This window comes from Eriocheir sinensis, chromosome 12 (genome assembly GCF_024679095.1).
Source record: "Eriocheir sinensis breed Jianghai 21 chromosome 12, ASM2467909v1, whole genome shotgun sequence".
Taxonomy (NCBI): Eukaryota; Metazoa; Arthropoda; class Malacostraca; order Decapoda; family Varunidae; genus Eriocheir; species Eriocheir sinensis.
Window position 1 is genome coordinate 4,217,804 of NC_066520.1, and position 20,068 is coordinate 4,237,871.

Sequence of the window (20,068 nt, forward strand, 5' to 3'; positions counted from 1 at the left end):
TTGATGGGTTTTTGGTTTAAACCAGGGGTGTCAAACTCATGGCCCGCGGGATAGTCATAAATGGCCCGCGGTATCACGGTAACTTCAATCTTGTCAATGTATTTTCTACCCTTGTTGGCCCCCATGACGGCACTTCAGAGTATGAATTGGCCCTCGAAGGGTTTTGAGTTTGACACCCCTGGTTTAAACTGCCAACCCTGCTGTACATAATTAAAATCTTACATATAGTTAAAACCACAATACTGATGAAACTAACAAAGATACACACAAAAGAAAAAAAATGGTTTTATTAGTTGGTTTAAACCACTGTTTTTTTTATTGGTTTAAACCATGGTTTAAACCATTTGGTTTAAACCGCCAACCCTGCCAACAACAGTTTGAATACTACCACCAGCAAGAAATGCGAGGGCTGTTCAAACTTTTGCATCAAGTGAACGAACATAATTATGACCTAAAGGGGTCCACCTTGCAATTGCCGGGTTCAGTTCCTGGCATAGCCACACATATTTCTTTTCTCGTGGGAGTTCATAGTGACGTAATAAATGTTTGTCACTGACGTGCAGAATGTACAATGAATCTCTAAACCTTTTATCTCTCCTCTAAGTATGGCTAAGTCCTCCCATCACGAGCAACTCCATTACGATCAGCCAAAACACACGTCCTCCCCAGCCAACATCACATATTGTTTTCTGTTGTTTTGGAGATTTCAGTACGTACGATAGAAAGTTTCACATTTCAAGATACTGTTACCACCATACATTTTATAAGCCCTATCTCTGGATAAATAAGTTCAACGCTAGTAACCTAATTAAGGGATGGGGCCGTTGTCGTTTCTCGAGTTAAAGCTAGAGTCGGTAGTCACCCAGTATGGAATTCAGTTATATTGGAGAGTTCAGCACATTTGATGGTAAGCTTTATAATTCAAAATCGCCTTACAGTTAGTTTGAAATGTGGTTAGCAGAAGAAAAAATGCTTAATACATCTCATAAGCTTTCGTTTTCGGTAAATGAGATGATAACTCATTGGATGTTGACGAGCACCCTCGAAGTCAGGAATACTCCGAGACTATCCAGAATACGGCCCCTGGTAAAATTACGCTTCTTCTCACGCTATCCGAGATAAGGAGGCAGCTCAAAAGAGGCACCTAAACCTTCAAACTTCTGTATTATCAAAATCTTTACATTTTTGCCCGGAACTGCACCAAACCTATTTTCCGCCTGCCCCGCAAATTATTTAATGAATAGCAAATCTCTAAAGCTAGTCCTTCCAGAGACTTCTGACATCTTGCGAAAATATCAATTTTACTTCTTCTCGTTTTCTTTTCTTAGTTCCCATGGCAATTCATCTGTCATTGCTGTCTCAAAGACTGAACTTTGTGTTCAGAATCTCACACCACAAATTATCAAACCTCTGATAATTCCACTCTGGACGATTCAGGGCACGTTCCTTCAATCCATTAACTTTCTCAGACTTCAAAAGGCCTCAATAATATTCTTAGGAATGATGTTTTCTATACCCTCTCTGGCTTGAATCCTTAGAATGTTTAAGGACTTGATGGAGTGCGTTTTATTGCCCTTAAAAATTGTTTCAGTGCTGGAACCTGCCTTGTCATTTTTTTTATCGTTGCTTTCATTATTTGTCTTTCCTTCCTACTTGGAAGATGCTTTTCTTTTTTTACAACAAAGGAAGCAGCTCAAGGGCAACAAAAATAAAGTGTAGAAAAAAAGGCACGCTAATCACTGCTCCTATAAAAGAGAGGTCAATTTCGGGTGGAGTGGTGTCTTGATACACTCTTCTTGAAAGAAGTCAAGTCATAGGCAGGAGGAAATACAGACGAAAGAAGGCTGTTCCAGAGTTTACCAGTGCAAGGGATGAAAGAGTCAAGATGCTGGTTAGCTCTTGCATAAGGGGTTTGGAGAGTATAGGGATGAGCTTGAGTAGAAAGTCGAGTGCAGCGGGGCCGCGGAAGGGGGGAGGCTTGCAGTTAGCAAGTTCAGAAGAGCAGTCGGCATGAAAATATCGAAAGAAGATAGAAAGAGATGCAACACGGCGGCCAAATTTAAGAGGTAGAAGACTGTCAGCATGAGGAGGGGAGTTGATGATACGAAAAGACTTTGACTCTACTCTGTCCAAAAGAGTTGTGTGAGTGGAGCCCCCACACACATGAGATGCATACTCCATACGAGGGCGGACAAGTCCCCTGTATATGTACACCATCTGGGAGGGGGAAAATAATTGGTGGAGACGATACAGAACACCCAACCTCAAGGAAAGAGAAAAGAGCTATGCCAGACCCTATCAAAAAGTTTTGATATGTCTAGAGCAACAGCGAAAGTTTCACCGAAACAGATAAGAGAGGATGACCAAAAGTCAGTTAGGAAGGGAAGATCACCAGTAGAACGCCCCTTGCGGTACCCATACTAGCGATCAGAAAGAAGGTCAGAAGCGGATAGATGCTTAGAAATATTCCGGTTAAGGATTGATTCAAAAGTTGTAGAGAGACAAGAAAGTAAAGCTATAGGACGGTAGTTTGAGGGATTGGAACGGTTACCCTTCTTAGGCACAGGCTGTATGAAGGCGTACTTCCAGCAGGAAGGAAAGGTAGATGTTGACAGGCAAAGACGAAAGAGTTTGACCAGGCAGGGTGTCAGCACGTAAGCACAGTTTTTGAGGACAATAGGAAGCACTCCATCAGGCCCATCAGGCTTCTGAAGATTGAGGCCAGAGAGGGCATAGAAAACATAATTCTTAAGAATCTTAATAACAGGCATAAAGGAGTCAGAGGGGAGATGAGTAAGAGGAATATGCCCTGAATCGTCCAGTGTGGAGTTTTTAAAGAAAGTTTGAGCGAAGAGTTCAACCTTAAGAGATAGATGAGATGGCGGTGCTGCCGTCTGGGTTAAGGAGAGGAGGGAAAGATGAAGAAGTGAATTTGGAGGAGAATTTTTTGGCTAGGTGCCAGAGGTCTTGGGAAGAATTAGAAAAAAGCAAGGTTTTGACATTTACTGTGGATGAAAGAGCTTTTGGTGAGTCGAATAATAGATCTGGCACGATTCCGGGCAGAAATTTAAAGATCATGGTTAGCAGGAGTGCGAAGTCTCTGGTACCTTTTGTAAGCCGCCTCTCTATCTTTGATAGCACGAGAGCAAGCGTGATTGAACCAAGGCTTTGTAGCATGAGGGGTAGAGAAAGTACGTGGAATGTGTGCCTCCATTCCAGAGACAATCACCTCAGTGATGCGCTGGGCACACTCAGGTGGATCTCTCTCCTGGAAGCAGTATTCCTTGCACGGGAAATGAGAAAAAGTACACCCTCAGGTCGTCCCACCGAGCAGAAGCGAAAGGCAAGAAGCACCGCCTCTTCGGTGGGTCCAGAGGCTGTACAGGAGCGATAGGACAGGATACAGAAATAAGTCGAAGAAATAAGAAATAAATCTAAACTGGAAACTTTTTATCTCATTTCCTGCTAAATCAGATTTTTCGAGTTTTTTTTTTAGCAAAGGAAGCAGCTCAAGGGATTAAATAAAAAAACAATAATGAAAAAAAGCCCACTAATTACTGCCCCCATAAAGAAAAGTTTAGAAGGAAAATCGGAGGAGCCCAACGGAGAGAACAGTTTGACAGAGTAAGCTGAAGGGTTAGAAGTAAGGAAGAGGTCTAGGATGTTGGGCGTGTCTCCAAGACGGTCGGGAATACGTGTAGGGTGCTGAACCAACTGCTCTAGGTCATTGAGGAGAGCAAAGTTGTAGACTTGTTCACCAGGCTGATCAGAGAAAGAGGATGAAAGCCAAAGCTGGTGGTGAACATTAAAATATCCTAAGATGGAGATTTCAACGAAGGGAAAGTGAGTCAAGATGTGCTCCACTTAAGAGTTCAAATAGAGAAAGAATTTTACATAGTTAGTAGAGCTATGTGAGAGATAAACAGCACAGACATAATAAGTAATAGAGTGACAGTTAAGTCTTAGCCATGGATGGTGGGAAATTCGGAAGAATCAAGGTCGTGGGCACGAGAGCAAGTGATGTCGTTGCGCACGTAGACGCAACATCCAACTTTGAAATTTAGGATAGAGAGAGTAGGAGGGTACAGAGTAAAGATTGCTGTCTGTAGCCTCAGAAACCTGTGTTTCGGTGAAGAAGAGAAGATGAGGTTTAGAATAGGAGAGGTGGTGTTCCACAGAAAGGAAATTAGAACATAGACCGCGAATATTGTAGACGTTAATAAAGAGAAAATTTGAAGAGGTATCAAGACACATCTTAGGTCGAGGGCCGAAAGTGGAGTCCGCCCTGGGGGATTTGTGGTCACCCCCCAGACGGGGACTCCGAGGCGTTGCATTGCGTTGCCATTTTTACATAATTTTGAAGAAAAAAATTAAGGAAGTAGTGGTGTGTGTAGCGTGTATGTAGTGTGGTGTGGAAAGTAAGAGAATCTGTCTTTAGAGAGCATGCTGAACTACTCTCTGGTGTTAATGAGACAATAGGGAAACAGAAAGGGAGGACACGGGAAGGGTCTTTGGTGGGTTTGCAGAACCCTCCTGGTCTCCCGTATGTACCTCACCGGGAGTGGCTTACGCCCGTTTCGGTAGGTGTTTACATGCCACGTGTGCCTAAGAAGAGTAACCGCTCTAATCTCTTAAACTACTGGTATATAGCATGGCTTTGTTGTTTTTCTAAAGCTTCTGCAACAATCTTTAACAAGAAAGTTTTTAAAATACCTATTTAATTATTAAGTTATTAATGCCAATCTTTCCTATAATCACAGGTATGGATTCCGCAAGGGGCGTTTTGCTAGTGATCTTGCTTTCCTAACTGACTATTGGCCATCTCTTCTTACTGCTTCGGTAAAACCTTTACTGTTGCATTAGGCATCTCTGAAGCCTTTGACAGTCTGGCATAAATCTATGCTTTCTGAACTATCTTATGAATTCTTTCCCTTTCTCTAGCCGATTTCCTTTCAGATCAATTTATTTCTGCTTTGGTAGAGTTACTGTTCTTCCCCAAAACTTATATAATCTACTTTGCAATGATCAACATAACCCAAACGACCCTTCAACAGGAAATTTCAGGATTCAAGGCTACACTACGCTTAACTTCTGACCTAGCTTTCATTTCTTAATGGGGCAGCTGAAACTTGATGTCCTTCAGTACCTCAAAAACTGAACTTTTTCACCTGTCAACACAAAACAAACACCTATCGTCAATAGACAGTATTGGCTATAATTTCGTTTCTTCGCCGCGCCGCGCCGCGCCGCGCCTCCTTACTTACTAAAGTATCTACAGTTCCGGTGTTGGTTACCGCAGCCCCGTCAAGTCGAAACAACAACACATTCAGAAATAAAACCCATCTAAAATTGAATTAAATTATATCAAAGGTTCTTAAATGCAAAGTACAGCTCTGGGCCCATTTTTTTTATTAGAAGAAACGTCTCATGTTACCTTCTCGTGTTCACGGGATGGATACTGCCCCATGTGCACTCGACACTTAATGGTCATATTTACACTAAATAGACGCAAACCTTAACACTTACGAGCAATGGGTAATATACATTTTATCCTTTATAGCAACACCATGTTTGGGCATTCGCCTCCGAACAATAATTTTTATTCCGGAATCCCGATACAGAAAAAAAAGAGCCCAGGTTACCAGAGCAAGTACCGTCAAGATAATTTTCCGGGAGGCCGAGTGTGGCGCTGCGTGTACACCCAATACGGTCTATTCTTCGGCAACACTCAGCTGTCCCCTTCTACACTAAACACTAGGTGTATCCTTAAGTTTGCTGAAAATCTAAACTGGAAACTTCTTATCTCATCTGCTAAATCAGATTCCTAGAGTAATTTTTTAAGCAAAGGAACAGCTCAAGGAAAAAAAGAAAACAATAATGAAAAAAAGCCCACTAATTACTGCCCCCATAAAGAAAAGTTTAGAAGAGTGGCCAAAAGAGAGGTCAATTTCGAGAGGAGCGGTGTCCCGATACTTTCCTCTTGAAAGAGTTCTAGTTGTAGGCGAGAGGAAATACAGATGTAGGGAGAGTGTTCCAGAATTTACTAGCGTGAGGGATGAAAGTGTGAATATGGTGGTTAACTCTTGCATAAGGGTTTTGGGCAAGATAGGGATGAGCTTGAGTGAAAAGTCTAGTGCAGCGGTGCCGCGCGAGAAGGGAAGGCATGCAGTTAGCAGGTTCAGAAGAGCAGTCAGCGTGAAAAATTGATAGATACAAGGGCCATGTCTGTCGCAATGTTGCTTCATTTTCTATCTTCATCCTAACTGCTCTTCTGAACTTGCTAACTGCATGCCTCTACCTCTCCCGAGACCCCGCTGCACACGACTTTCTATTCTCGCTCATCCCTATACTATCCAGAGCCCTTATTCAACAAAAGTTAACTAGCAAATTCATTATATCATGCCTTTTGCTGATAAACTTTGCCTTTCTTCGTCTGTAATTCCCCTGCCTATGACTTAACACTTTCAAGTGGGAAGTATCTCCAAATGACTCATGCCTCTGTTTTGAACTCTTGTTCTGAACGCTGTTTTCGGGTGCAGCGTCGTTCCGGGCTTTCTTGTTTCTTTTGTTTTGCCCCCTAAAGCTCCCTCTTTTGCAGTATAACACACACACACACACACACACACACACACACACACACACCCGCCAAGCTGCATCGATGCTTATCTGCCTAGTATATCATCCCTCTAACGCTGCCTTCGGCCCCACGCTGTATTTACCAAAGAAAGATTAGATGATATACCTCAGGGAGAACAGATCTACAGGGGAGAAGAGGTAGAAGAATTAACCGACATCAACATAAGTAGGGAGCTCGTGATTAGACAGATAGATAAACTTAAAGTCACTAAGGCGCCAGGGCCAGATGAACTTTTCCCCAGGGTAATAAAGGAATGCGAAACTGAAATAAGTGGGCAGTTAACAGAAGTATTTAAGAAGTCACTAGACACAGGGGTTGTGCCTGTTTCATGAAGGCAGGCACACGTTATTCCAATATTTAAGAAGGGAGACAAATCTTCTATGGAGAACTATAGGCCGATTAGTTTGACGTCAGTTATAGGTAAAATGATTGAGTCAATAATAGCTGATAGTATTAGGGACCATATAGACAGACATAATTTAATTCACGACTCACAGCATGGGTTTACTAAAGGAAAGTCGTGCCTCACTAATCTTATATCCATTTACAATAGAGTATACGAAGCAGCTGACAATGATGAGAGCTATGATGTGGTTTATCTTGATTTTAGTAAGGCCTTCGATAAGGTACCTCACCAGAGACTGTTAAATAAAGTCATGGCTCATGGGATAAGAGGGAAGGTATTTGATTGGATTAAGGTGTGGATTAGCGACAGGAAACAGAGGGTTACCATTAACGGTAAAAAATCCGAATGGGGTAATGTTACCAGTGGGGTTCCTCAAGGTTCAGTTTTAGGCCCGCTTCTATTCATTATCTACATCAATGACATAGACAATGGGATAACTAGTGACATAGGTAAATTTGCAGATGACACCAAAATAGGACGCACTATTAGGACAGGGGAGGATGCTAGAGCACTGCAGGAGGATCTCAACAAACTGTCAGCTTGGTCAGAGAAATGGCAGATGAATTTTAACATCACCAAGTGTAGCGTACTTAGTGTAGGAACACGCAACCCATTACACGGGTATAGTTTAGACTCCACAGCGATAGGCAGGTCTGAGTGTGAAAGGGATTTGGGAGTGTTAGTGAACTCTGACCTAAAACTAAGGAAGCAGTGTATTAGTGCGAGGAATAGGGCTAACAGGGTATTAGGCTTTATTAACAGGACGGTAACCAACAAGAGTGCAGAGGTCATCCTCAGACTCTATTTAGCGTTAGTTAGAGTTAGACCACACTTAGATTATGCTGTCCAGTTTTGGTGCCCACACTACAGAATGCTAGAATCAGTTCAGAGGAGGATGACCAAGATGATTCAGGGGCTGAGGAACCTCCCCTATCAAAATAGGCTGAAACATCTAAACTTACATTCACTAGAGAGACGAAGAGTGCGGGGAGATCTGATAGAAGTATTCAAATGGGTCAAGGGTTACAACAAAGGCGATATAAGTAAAGTACTGAGAATCAGCCAGCAGGATAAAACTCGCAGTAATGGATTTAAATTAGAAAGGTATAGATTTAGGAGAGATATAGGAAAGCATTGGTTCAGTAATAGGGTGGTGGGGGAATGGAATAGACTCAGCAATCACATAGTTAGTGCAGGGACGATAGCTTGTTTTAAGAGTAGACTGGATAGCTACATGGACGAGGACGACAGGTGGCAGTGAGGTGTGGGTGCAGTAAGGTGACGGGGTAATGGATGCTTGCCTAGTACCGCCGGTATAACGAGGATCAAGCCTCTGCCTGTAACCCCTGTAACTACACCTCACCCATCGTGAGTAGTGGGGGGGAATCTGGAGCTCCCCTGTGTAGGCCACCCGGCCTCTTGCAGTTTCCCTGTGTTCTTCTGTTTCTTATGTTCTTACGTTTATCAACCACATCATAGAAAATATGGACCAACAGCGCATACCCTTCCCCTCGGCAAAAGTGATCATTTGTGGTGACTTCAATCAGTTAAACATTGGTGACATAGAGGAACAACTAAACCTCACCAGGTGGTAAATTTCCCCACACACGGTCCAAATATTTCAGATTTAATCCTCATCGACCTGACACACCTCTATCTCCCCCCAAGTCCCTCCCTTCCATTTGGGCGCAGCCTGTGGACACCTGCGTCCACCACCTCAAGCAAGGTCCCACCCATCACCAAGCCCTATAAGATAGTAACGGACTCACCGTGGAAGACGTATACATGACAAGTGGAAACACTGTGCTAACACACTCACTGCAGCCTACCAACACTTTCTCCCTTTAAAAACAAGGCGAGTTCACCCTTCTGACAACCCGTGGATCACACCTAGGATAAAACGCCTAACTAAATAGCGGAACCAAGCCTTTCACAACAGCCCCTCACTCTACAAGCCTCAGCGAAAGCAATTTTTTTTTTTTTTTTTTTACGTTATTGCCTATTGCGCCGGTAGGCATCTTCCCGGTGGGGCCTGATGGTCGGCCCAAGGTTTCTTCCAGGTGGGGCCTGATGGTCGGCCCAGCCCGTTCTGGCGCAGGCGAGTGTTTATAGTGGCGCCATCTTGCACTGGCTCATGCTGCCCCCCGGAACTCGTTCTTGATTCGCTTGGACGGCTTCCTCTAGAGTCCGGGTTGATGGGTGGTCTTCAGGACAGCATGTGGGTAGTTTTAAGCCACTCGGCGGTGACTGAAAAATCCGAGTGGTAGCGTGAGGATTCGAACCCGCGTCGTCCATCACGCGGCGAATGTGGGTCCAGTACGCTATCACTTCGGCCACCGCCTACCCTTAAGTAATACGGGAAATAAAGAAAACCAAAGCCACATATTACCCACAGGAGATCCACAGCCTCAAATACTAACATCAGCAAGTGGTACTAAAAAATCAGGGACCTACGTGGACTTAGCCAACCTACCACTGTCATCAACAAGGCAATTAACCTCGGTCTCCACCCTAGCATAGTGTCTTGGCTGGCCTACTTCCTCTCCCAGCGCAGTCAGGTGGTGAGGTATCAAGGAGGGGCCTCTCCCCCTTTGCACCTCAACTGTGGAGTACCTCAAGGGACCAAAATAGGACCACTGTGTTTCCTGATCCTGATTAATGACGCGCTGATCTCCATCCTCGCACCGCTGGAAGTACGTAGACGACACCACACTGTGAGTCACAATCAACAACGACAACCCTGACTACAGTCAACTCTAAGACCTGCTTCACAGCTTACAATCATGGGCCACAGATAACAAAATCACCATCGACGACACCAAAACTACGGTCATCACATCACATCAACTCCTCAGTTCCCGTCGCTCCTCCTGCAGTCTCCATCAACGACACTCCCCTCCAGGTAGTCCAGTCAGACAAGCTACTTGGGATTACAATAGACAACAAGCTCACATGGAAAGACCACACCACCCTACTCATCAGCACCGCTACGTACAAATTCTACCTCCTGCGGCGGCTCAAGATGCTAGGGACTCCCGAGCGTGAACTTGCGACTGTGTACACCACATTCATACTCTCAAAGCTCACATATGCGTCTCCAGCTTGGTCCTCCTCCCTCAACTTCACACAACGCCGTCAACTTGAGCAGGTACAAAAACGAGCCTGCAGGATCATCCTGGGCCCGCCTACACCATCTAGCAAGACGCCACCGATTCCACCACCCTCTAAGAGCGACACTCGACCCTACCGCGGCGCTGTGCGAGCAGTCTGCTCAACCACCCCAAGCACCGAAACCTTCTACCGCCTGCAGTCCTCCGTCCCCGCCAATCAGTGAGGCGCCGTGCCCGTAAAGGTCAGCAGCATAAACTCCATGAACACCTCTCTTAGGAGTAATATTTGTAAATATTTCAATTTTTTTATTCATTATTATTACTATTATTATTATTATTATTATTATTATTATTATTATTATTATTATTATTGTTTTTATTTTTATTATTATTATTATTATTAGTAGTAGTAGTAGTAGTACTACTACTACTTTTATCAGCATTGTCTACATGTATTTTGTCCACATAACTTGTGTATATTTTCAGCTCTAGGGCTGCAATCTTTCCCCTAGAAAACCGTTTCATTATTATTATTATCATTATTATTATCATATTAAACACACACACACACACACACACACACACACACACACACACACACACACCAAAACCACACACACACACCGCCACTCTCAAATCCCCTTTTCGCTTCCAACATTTCCAACCCCGCGATAGCTACCCACCTGCCTGTATGGTGGGGACGAGCTTGCCGGAGGAGTCATCGGAGATCTGTAGGAAGCCGGACACTTCCCACAAGAAGTAGAATCTGAGCCTGACGCAGAAGGTGAGAGCGTCGAGGGGCGGAAATGATATGTTCTTGGAGTAGAGGAGGAAGCTGTCTGACTGCTGCCCCGTCGCCTGGAACTCATACACGTGTACGTTCGTCCCTGCAACAAACACAAGCACAAATGAAGGTAGGCTTGAAAAAAAAACATCTCTTTGAATGCGTACATGTATAGGAGTTGTATGTACATTAAACAGAGGCATACACGTACACTATTACACACACACTCAACTTAGGGTGCCGGCCAGATTCCCCCCTGGACAATTTCCTCCCCGAGATATTCCCCCCTGGACACATTCCCCCCTGGACACGTTCCCCCCTGGACACATTCCCCCCTGGGCATATTCCCCTCTGGACATTTTCCCCTCTGGACATTTTCCCCCGCAAACATCCCCTTCCTACATTCATTCACCTGCCCCTTCGGTCCTGAGTCAACCACTTTTAGCTTTTACTATCCCTCCTTTCCTTGTTCTTTCTTCGATGGTTGCTTTCCCTCATCTCCCTCTTCAAACTTTCCCGGTGGCATATGACCCTAGTTGTTGTGCCGCTGTCTTATCTACCTAATTCAATACAATACAATACATTAATTCACCTCTTCTCTTCCTTTGCCTCAGACAATTGAGCTGCTGTTCCAGAACTTAAACTATCACTGTTAACAGTTTGTTAGAGTTTCATGACTAAGTTTAGAGTGTCTTGTTTCAGCTCAAACAGTGTTTCACGTCTCGTTATCGTCACCCTGACACTGAATCTCAGGTTAGTTACTGCCACAGCCCTCGCACGACATGGAAATAGTGAAAACAAGTAGAGGAGGGGACAAGATTTGCTAGGAAGGCTACATGTACACTAAGAGGGATACGAAAAAGACACGCATTCGATGGGAGTGTACGCAGAGAAACAGCAAACCATGCAAGGGTGCAATAACAACAAGCTTGACTCTGGATGATGTGAGAGTAACTGTGGCTAATAGTCATGATGATGATCATTCGTGTGATGAAGCAGAGAAGTTACGATGCAGTATTCGTGAAAAAGCAAAAACATCAAGAGAGAGCACTACTTGTATACTCGCCACAGCCATTCAAGAAACTCCTGAGCCTGTTAGAGTACATCTAGGAAATCAAGAATCAGTGAAAAGAAATATCCGACGTCAGAGGCAGGGTTCACTTCCAAAGGAGCCGGTATCGGTGAGAGAATTTCACGTCACTGATGAATGGTCAACAACAGGCGGTGAGCACCCACAACCCTTCCTGATACATGACATTGGGCCGCAGTCTTCAAACAGAATACTTGTTTTTGCAGCTGATAATGTTCTACAACACTTAGCTTCGTCTGATAAGTGGTACATGGTTGGAATTTTTTCCTTAGTCCCAATATACTCATGCAGCTGCATGTTATTCGTGTGCCATTGGGTAATTCGGCAGTTTCAGCTCTTTATGGCTTGTTACCAAACAAACAACAGCGAAGTTATGAAGCAGTCATCAAAGCAACAGTAGACATACGTGAGGAATCTCCTGATCCAACTGTTGTTGTCACGGACTTCGAGACATCTGCCATGAATGCTATTCAAGTAGTCCTCGGTCACCATGTCAGAACGCAGGGCTGCTTCGATCATCTAACTCAGAGTACTTGGAGGAAAATTCAAGATCTTGGTCTTGTCCAAAGATACAGAGATGAAGAAGAAATTAAACACTTTGTTGGCATGCTCGATGGTCTATCATTTTTACCCTTAGCTGACGTTGAGGAGGGAATGGAACTCCTGAAAAATGCAACTCCTGAAGGGCTAAAGGAACTATTTCATTATTTTGATTCGACTTATGTATCCGGAAGTATTAGTCGTGTACAGCCATCACAGAATAATGTTCTATCATTTCGACTTCGGCGCCGTCCACCTCTTTTTCCTCCACAAACTTGGAATGTGCACGACGTTACACTGGCAGGAGACCGTACAAACAACATGTGTGAGAGCTGGAATCACGCCTTCTCTCACTTGGTTGGTCACAAACATCCATCTCTGTGGACTCTAATTGATGCATTAAGGAAAGACTATGTTTTAGTGTCCCTTGCCTTGCTTCAACAAGAATGTGATCAATCACCCCAAAAACGAGTCAAACGGTCCACAAGACATCAAGAACGGCTCTTCGAGATATGCATCGCTAGACGAGATGGTCAGAAAACGGTAGCACAATCGTTGAAGGCTTTGGGTTACTGCATTCGGCCTTAAATACAATTGATGAATGTGATGAATACTTTCCCTCTTATTGCTCTCATGATTTTCTCAGCTTTTTATTGTTTCATAAAACTTAACAAGTACTGCAGATAATCGGTTGTCTTCCCTCAGATATATGAATGCAATCACAAATTTAACAAAAACATTGTATAGAATAATGAGACTGGGATATCCAGGAGGGATATTATTCATTAGGGGAAATTTTCCAGGGGGGACATAGTCCAGGGGAAAATTGTCCAAGGGGAAATTGTAAAGAGGGGAATAAGTCAGTGGTGGAATTGTCGAGGGGGAAAAGGTCCAGGGGGGAAGATGTCCTACACTCAGGAAAACACCTACCGAACGGGCGCAAGCCACTCCCGGTTTGGTATATACGGGAAGTGAGGAGGGTGCTGAAGCCCTCCAAAGACCCTTCCCATTACCTCACAAAACCGTTTCCCTATTGTCTCATCAACACCAGAGAGTAGTTCAGCATGCTCTCTAAAGACAGATCTTCTATCAACACCACACTACATTCACACAACACACACACCTTTTCCCAGAATTTTAAATTCAAAATGACGTTCAACAACCAAGCCTCGGAGTCCCCGCCTGGGGGGGGACTCACCTTCTAACTGCCGACTTGGGAGGTGTCTTGGTAACTCCTCGAACCTCTTTTTTATCAATTTCTGCAACATTCGCGGTCTTCGTTCTAACTTTCATTCAGTGGAACACCATTTCTCCTCCTCTAACCCTTACCTTCTCTTCCTCACCGAAACACAGGTTTCTAAGGCTACTGACAGCAATCTCTACTCTGTTCCCTCCTACTATCTCTATCTTAAATTTCAATCGAAAGTTGGATGTTGCGCCTACGTGCGCAACGACATCACTTGCTCTCGTGCCTACGACCTTGACACTTCAGAATTTTCCACTATCTGGCTAAGACTTCATTGTCATTCTATTACTAAATACATCTGTGCTGTTGATCTCTCACCTGACTCTACTAACTTTGTAAAATTCTTTGACTACTTGAACTCTAAAGTGGAGCACATCTTGACCCACTCTCCCTTCGCTGAAATCTCCATCTTGGGAGATTTCAATGTTCACCACCAGCTTTGGCTTTCATCCTCTTTCACTGACCAGCCTGGTGAACAAGCTTACATCTTTGCTTTCCTCAACGATCTAGAGGAGTTGGTTCAGCACCCTACAGGTATCCGGACCGTCGTTAAGACTGGCCCAACATACTAGACCTCTTCCTTACCTCTAACCCTTTTACTTACTCTGTCAAACTGTTCTCTCCGTTGGGCTCCTCCGATTACAACCTTATTTATATATCCTGTCCTATCGCTCCTGTACACCCTCTGGGCCCACCGAAGAGGCGATGCTTCTGGCATTTTGCTTCAGCTCGGTGGGACGACCTGAGGATGTACTTTCCGATTTCCCGTGGAATGATTACTGCTTCCAGGATAAAGACCCCTCTGTGTGTGCCCAGCGCATCACAGAGGTGATTGTCTCTGGAATGGAGGCATACATTCCACGTACTTTCTCTACTCCTCAATGCTAAAAAGCCTTGGTTTAATCACGCTTGTTCTCGTGCTGTCAGAGATAGAGAGGCAGCTCACAAAAGGTATCAGAGCCTGCGAACTCCCGCTAACTATGATCATTACATTTTCGCCCGAAATCGTGCCAAATAAAAAAAAAAAAAAAAAAACGCATGGTGAACCTGGTCTCCCATGCGTGGGCTATCCTAACCAAGCATGTAACCACCTAAAACAGCCCCGAGCCATGACTCAAGGTCATCCAGGGCTGCTTTCAGCCCGAGCCCTGGATGACCTTGAGTCCAGGTTTTTTTTTTTAATTTTATTTAGAACACGCTGCCCAACCTATTTGCCGGAGTGTTTAGGTGATTCTGATCATTTAATCCCCGGAAAATACTCGTTTTCTTCTCCCCCCACCCGAAAACCCCACATTCCCACAGGTCTCCAAGCTTGTTGGGGGTAAAGGATAGGTGCCATTTGTCTGCCACTTTTTACTGATGTATTATATGTATACAAAGGATTTTGTGAAGGTTTGGAAGAAAATAGACCAAAATTAAGGCGCCGGAGTTATACTGGACCTTTACCATATATATATATATATATATATATATATATATATATATATATATATATATATATATATATATATATATATATATATATATATATATATATATATATATATACAGTAAACCGCGAAGTAGCGACCTTATATTTTTTTTTTTTATTTATATATATTTTAAGGCTTTATAAACCCTCCCCACACTCTTACAAATCTTTCCCACACTCCTATTGGCCTTTCCTACACTCTTATAAACACTTCCTACGACGTTTCGTTGTTACGACGCGGTCCCAATAAATGATACTATAATTCTTATTTCGACTTTCGACATTTGCTTCGTAAATACGAACTTCGCGCAGGAATTAGTTTCGCTTGGCGGAAGAATAGCTACTCAGAGAAAGGACAATATGAGCGTAGCTCACTTCTTTTATATCACAATTAGGTAAATACGGAAGGGGAAAGAGAGGAGAGGGACAGAGTGAGTCATGAAAAAAATACTAATAGAGCATGTAAGAAGGGAGAACAAGGAAATGTAGTGGAGGAAACAGGGAGAGATAAAGAGGATGAAAAGAAGGAGTAGGGTGTGGGGAGGGAAGGACAGTGGGGAGAGTCATGTCAGGTCCTGAGGGAGAGTCAGATCAGGGCTTCAGTCAGGACATGACCTGACTCTCACTTCCGCCCCTCCCTCCCCACACCCTTTCTCTGTGTGTGTGTGTGTGTGTTTGTTTATCTACTTGTAAACACACACACACACACACACACACAAACAGAAGGGGAAATGAAAAGGGTGTGGGGAGGGAGTGGCAGAAGGGAGAGTCAGGTTAGGGCTTTGGTCAGAACATGACCTGACTGACTTCTGCCCCTCCCTCCACACACCCTTCCCATTTCCCCTTCTGTGTGTGTGTGTGTGTGTGTGTGTGTGTGTGTGTGTGTGTGTGTGTGTTCATATAATCTAATGGGGAAGGAGAAAGGGAGGAAGAGTGATAGAGTGAGATATAAGACTAAAGATAAGAGGGTGTGAAAAAAGGAGGAAACAAGCTAAATGAGTGGATGAAATGGGACAGGAAAAGAAGAGAGATAGGGAGGGTCAGGTGAAGGTGAGGAAAGAGGGGGAGAGAAAGTGTGTGAGTGAGAGGGAAAGAGATTAAAAGAGAGAGGTAGGGAGGGGCAGGTAAAGGCGAGGAAAGATGGGGAAAGAAAGGGTGTGAGTGGGAGGGAAAGAGATTAAAAGAGAGAGGCAGGGAGGGTCAGGTAAAGGTGAGGAAAGAGGGGGAGAGAAAGGGTGTGAGTCGGAGGAAAATAGATTAAAAGAGAGAGGTGGGGAGGGTCAGGTAAAGGTGAGGAAAGATGGGGAGAGAAAGGGTGTGAGTGGGAGGGAAAGAGATTAAAAGAGAGAGGCAGGGAGGGTCAGGTAAAGGTGAGGAAAGAGAGGGAGAGAAAGGGTGTGAGTCGGAGGGAAATAGATTAAAAGAGAGAGATGGGGAGGGTCAGGTAAAGGTGAGGAAAGAGAGGGAGAGAAAGGGTGTGAGTGGGTGGGAAAGAGATTAAAAGAGAGAGGTAGGGAGGGTCAAGTAAAGGTGAGGAAAGAGAGGGAGAGAAAGGGTGTGAGTGGGTGGGAAAGAGATTAAAAGAGAGAGGTAGGGAGGGTCAAGTAAAGGTGAGGAAAGAGGGTGAGAAAAAAGGTGTGAGTGGGAGGGAAAGAGATTAAAAGAGAGGTAGGGAGGGTCAGGTAAAGGAGAGGAAAGAGGGGGATACAAAAGGTGTGTGGGAGGGAAAGAGATTAAAAGAGAAAAACTGGGAGGGAGGTGAAAGGAAAAGAACAAAGAAATGAAAAGGAAGGAGAAAAATACGGGGACGGAGAGGGTGAAGAAAGAAAGGAAGTGGGAGAGGAGTGAACCAAAGAAAAGACTAACGGCGCAATAGGCCGCGACGAAAAAAAAAAAAATAGGTGGGTGACGTAGGTGTTTATGTAGGTGTGTTCCTACTTACGTTGATTTATATCGTTTTCACTTTTTAGGCTTGAAAATGCTTATTTTACAGCAAAAAACCGCGATATAGCGAAAAATCCGCGATACGATACAATTTAAAAATCCGCAAAACAGCGAGACCGCGATAAGTGAACCGCGATATCTCGAGGGATTACTGTATATGTGTGTGTGTGTGTGTGTGTGTGTGTGTGTGTGTGTATATATATATATATATATATATATATATATATATATATATATATATATATATATATATATATATATATATATATATATATATAACATGTATGTATGTGTGTGTGTGTGTTTCTCTTTCCGTCTCTAACACTGGTTTATCTTTTTCCAGGTGCCGCAGTGGAGGGAGTGCGGCAGTCAGTAGCCTCCTATGCTGCACCGTCGTCTCCACCCTCACAACATACTCAATACTGGGTATCCCCAGCGCCCTCTGATCCCCCTTCGCAGCATAGGACTAGTGAGAAGGGCAGAACTGTGACCCATGGAGTAACAAAACCACAGCCGGTTGGCCATTTGGAGGCAACGCGGAGCCCAGCAGAAACACAGGTGCCTCCCCGCGCACTTAGTACTGTCTTCCTACAGACCCATCTCCAGGAAACACCCGCCATTACCCCCGTCCCCACTCTCGCTCCTGCCACTCCTAGACCACAAACGCATACTTTAGCGATACAGACGGGTCATCTACCAGCTGCATCTATGGAGGAGGTCAATCCTAGAATTGGAAGGGCCAGTAGTCAGCTCCTCCACGGTGCGTCGCCCAATGGCTCATCTTCGTCAGGAAAAACTCAGGTCACGTCGCGGCAAGACTCCCTTGAGGAGTCTGAGCTTCGCCTTCTTAACGACAGCAGCACTGATCACTCCCCAACCAGAAAATCCTCGCCAAGCCTACCCGCAAGCCCCACCCCGTTGGTGGAGACACCAGCAAATTTGTCTAATGGATTTCTGGGCACCTTCAGTGGGAATCAAGGCCAGATCACGGCCCAAAAATTCCCCGCCCAGCACTCTTCTAGCTCCATTGAGACCTCACAGACTGATCAAGCACAGCTGGCTAGAATATGGAGCGCCGGCGATGAACAGTGGGCTGGCGGTGGTCAGCGGGGTGGACGGGGTCAAGGACCACCTTGGGCCTGGAGCAAAGGCAGACGGCGAAGGAGGAAGCTGCCTGGAGTGGAGGCCATGGCGTCTTCGTCATCTCATCTGTCAGCTTCTACCGCACCTTCTCTTTCAGGCCATGTCCCTCATTCCGTGGGAGCAGCAACCTTCTCCTTGCAAAGTAAAGAGAGTAAAGGCAGTACTAAGGGTGGTGTTAGGTCTCCCGTGCAATCTACTGAAGAAGTATACTCGCAGGCTGGTGGCGGGGCCGGCAGTCGGTACGAGGTGCTGCGGTCCGGCGGCGGCCGCATCGATTTCGAGGTAATGGAGACAGGCGAGTTCGACGGGTTCAGAGTCACGCGAACAAAGGAAGTGGATGCACCGCCCCTGGCCTTGCCCCAGGAGGCCAAGTCACCCAATGAATCCTTGAAGAAATACCAAGGGGATGGAAGGACAATGTCTTCCCGCCACAAGGTTCCGGAGGATAGTGAGGTTTCGGCATCAAAACGACAGCGGCTTCTCGGAGCAATTAGGAGGCCGCCCGAGACAATCCTGTCTTCCCCACTACACTCGCGGGAGGTTACCCTCCTCCTTCCTCCATCGACGTTCTTCTCACCCCCTGTCACTCTGTACCAGAAGGCAGAGACCACTAGCAGCAGTGCACCTCCTCCCGTGCCCCTACCCACCACGGAGGATACCTACTCCCGTGAACTTTCTCAGATGAAACAGGAAGTGAAACAGGGAGCAAAAACTCACATCCCACATGTTGAGACGACATGGGGAGATGATCAGGGCCCCATGGATACGACCCTCTCGAGCCTGTTCAGCGGCGAACTCATCCCGCCGCTGCCTGACCACTGGGGTCGTCCCTGGGAGGGGGAGGATGGATGGGAAGGGGACATCTCTGGGGATAAAATGACCACATCGCCCCCCAGAAAGATGACTGCAGATGTAGCTGTTATTCCGCTTCATTTATCAACGCTAGTACCCGGAGACGAATCGACGGGTGGCGATGGATCAGCTTGGAAGACGAAGCAGCGCGACACAATCCTGCCTTATTCCAAAGCTGCCACCCCGCACGTCCATGAAGAGAGTGACATTGACGAGACATGGAATCAACAGCAATACCTTGAGCAGAACATGAATATAGCGTCAGGTAGGGCGGGGGTGCCTGTTGCCTCTCGATCCCATGATTCACACCATGACACAGAGGAAGGAGGGATGATGAAGACCGGCAAAGCTGAGGCGACGGACTCAACAACAGGTGGGGAGAAAGGTGGGGGAGCGTCATGGCCAGGGGCGGGGGAGAGAGTGGAGTTTGTCACAGTAGTACCCGGGGGCAGCTGGGACGTATGGGGAGGTCCTGCCCTCTGGGACTCCATCTCATCCAGCAGTAACCACTCTCTGCGTGGTTCACCCGTCTATTCTGTCTATTGGGGGGATACAGGGGGTCCAGGCTCCCCCGCCGGGTGGCCAGAGGGCGTGTGGGTAATCCGCGGGGGCTCATTAGCGGCGATCATGGCCTTGGTGGCCACGATATCAGTACAAGTGTCTCGTGATGGCCAGGTCCGCCGTCCCTCAGCTCCAGCCGATGGCCCTCAGCGCGCCCTACACAGCCAACACGCAACCCTCGCAACCAATCTTGCCACTTCCCTCGCCTCTGCACACGTCCTCCTCATATTCGGAATAGAGGTGAGTCAAATTTGTCAATTTTCTCCTTAGACTCAATAACCTCA

General features: G+C 45.5%; 1 protein-coding gene across 1 annotated transcript in view; it reads right to left on the reverse strand.

Annotated features, from left to right (window-relative positions):
* Positions 1–11,140, reverse strand: part of LOC126997239 (uncharacterized) — a 231,959-nt gene extending 220,819 nt beyond the window's left edge. Inside the window, exon 1 of the mRNA XM_050858237.1 lies at positions 10,837–11,140. Within this exon, the coding sequence (XP_050714194.1) occupies positions 10,837–11,140 (304 nt within the window). The remainder of the gene's footprint in view (positions 1–10,836) is intronic.
* Between the last annotated feature and the right edge of the window lie 8,928 nt (positions 11,141–20,068).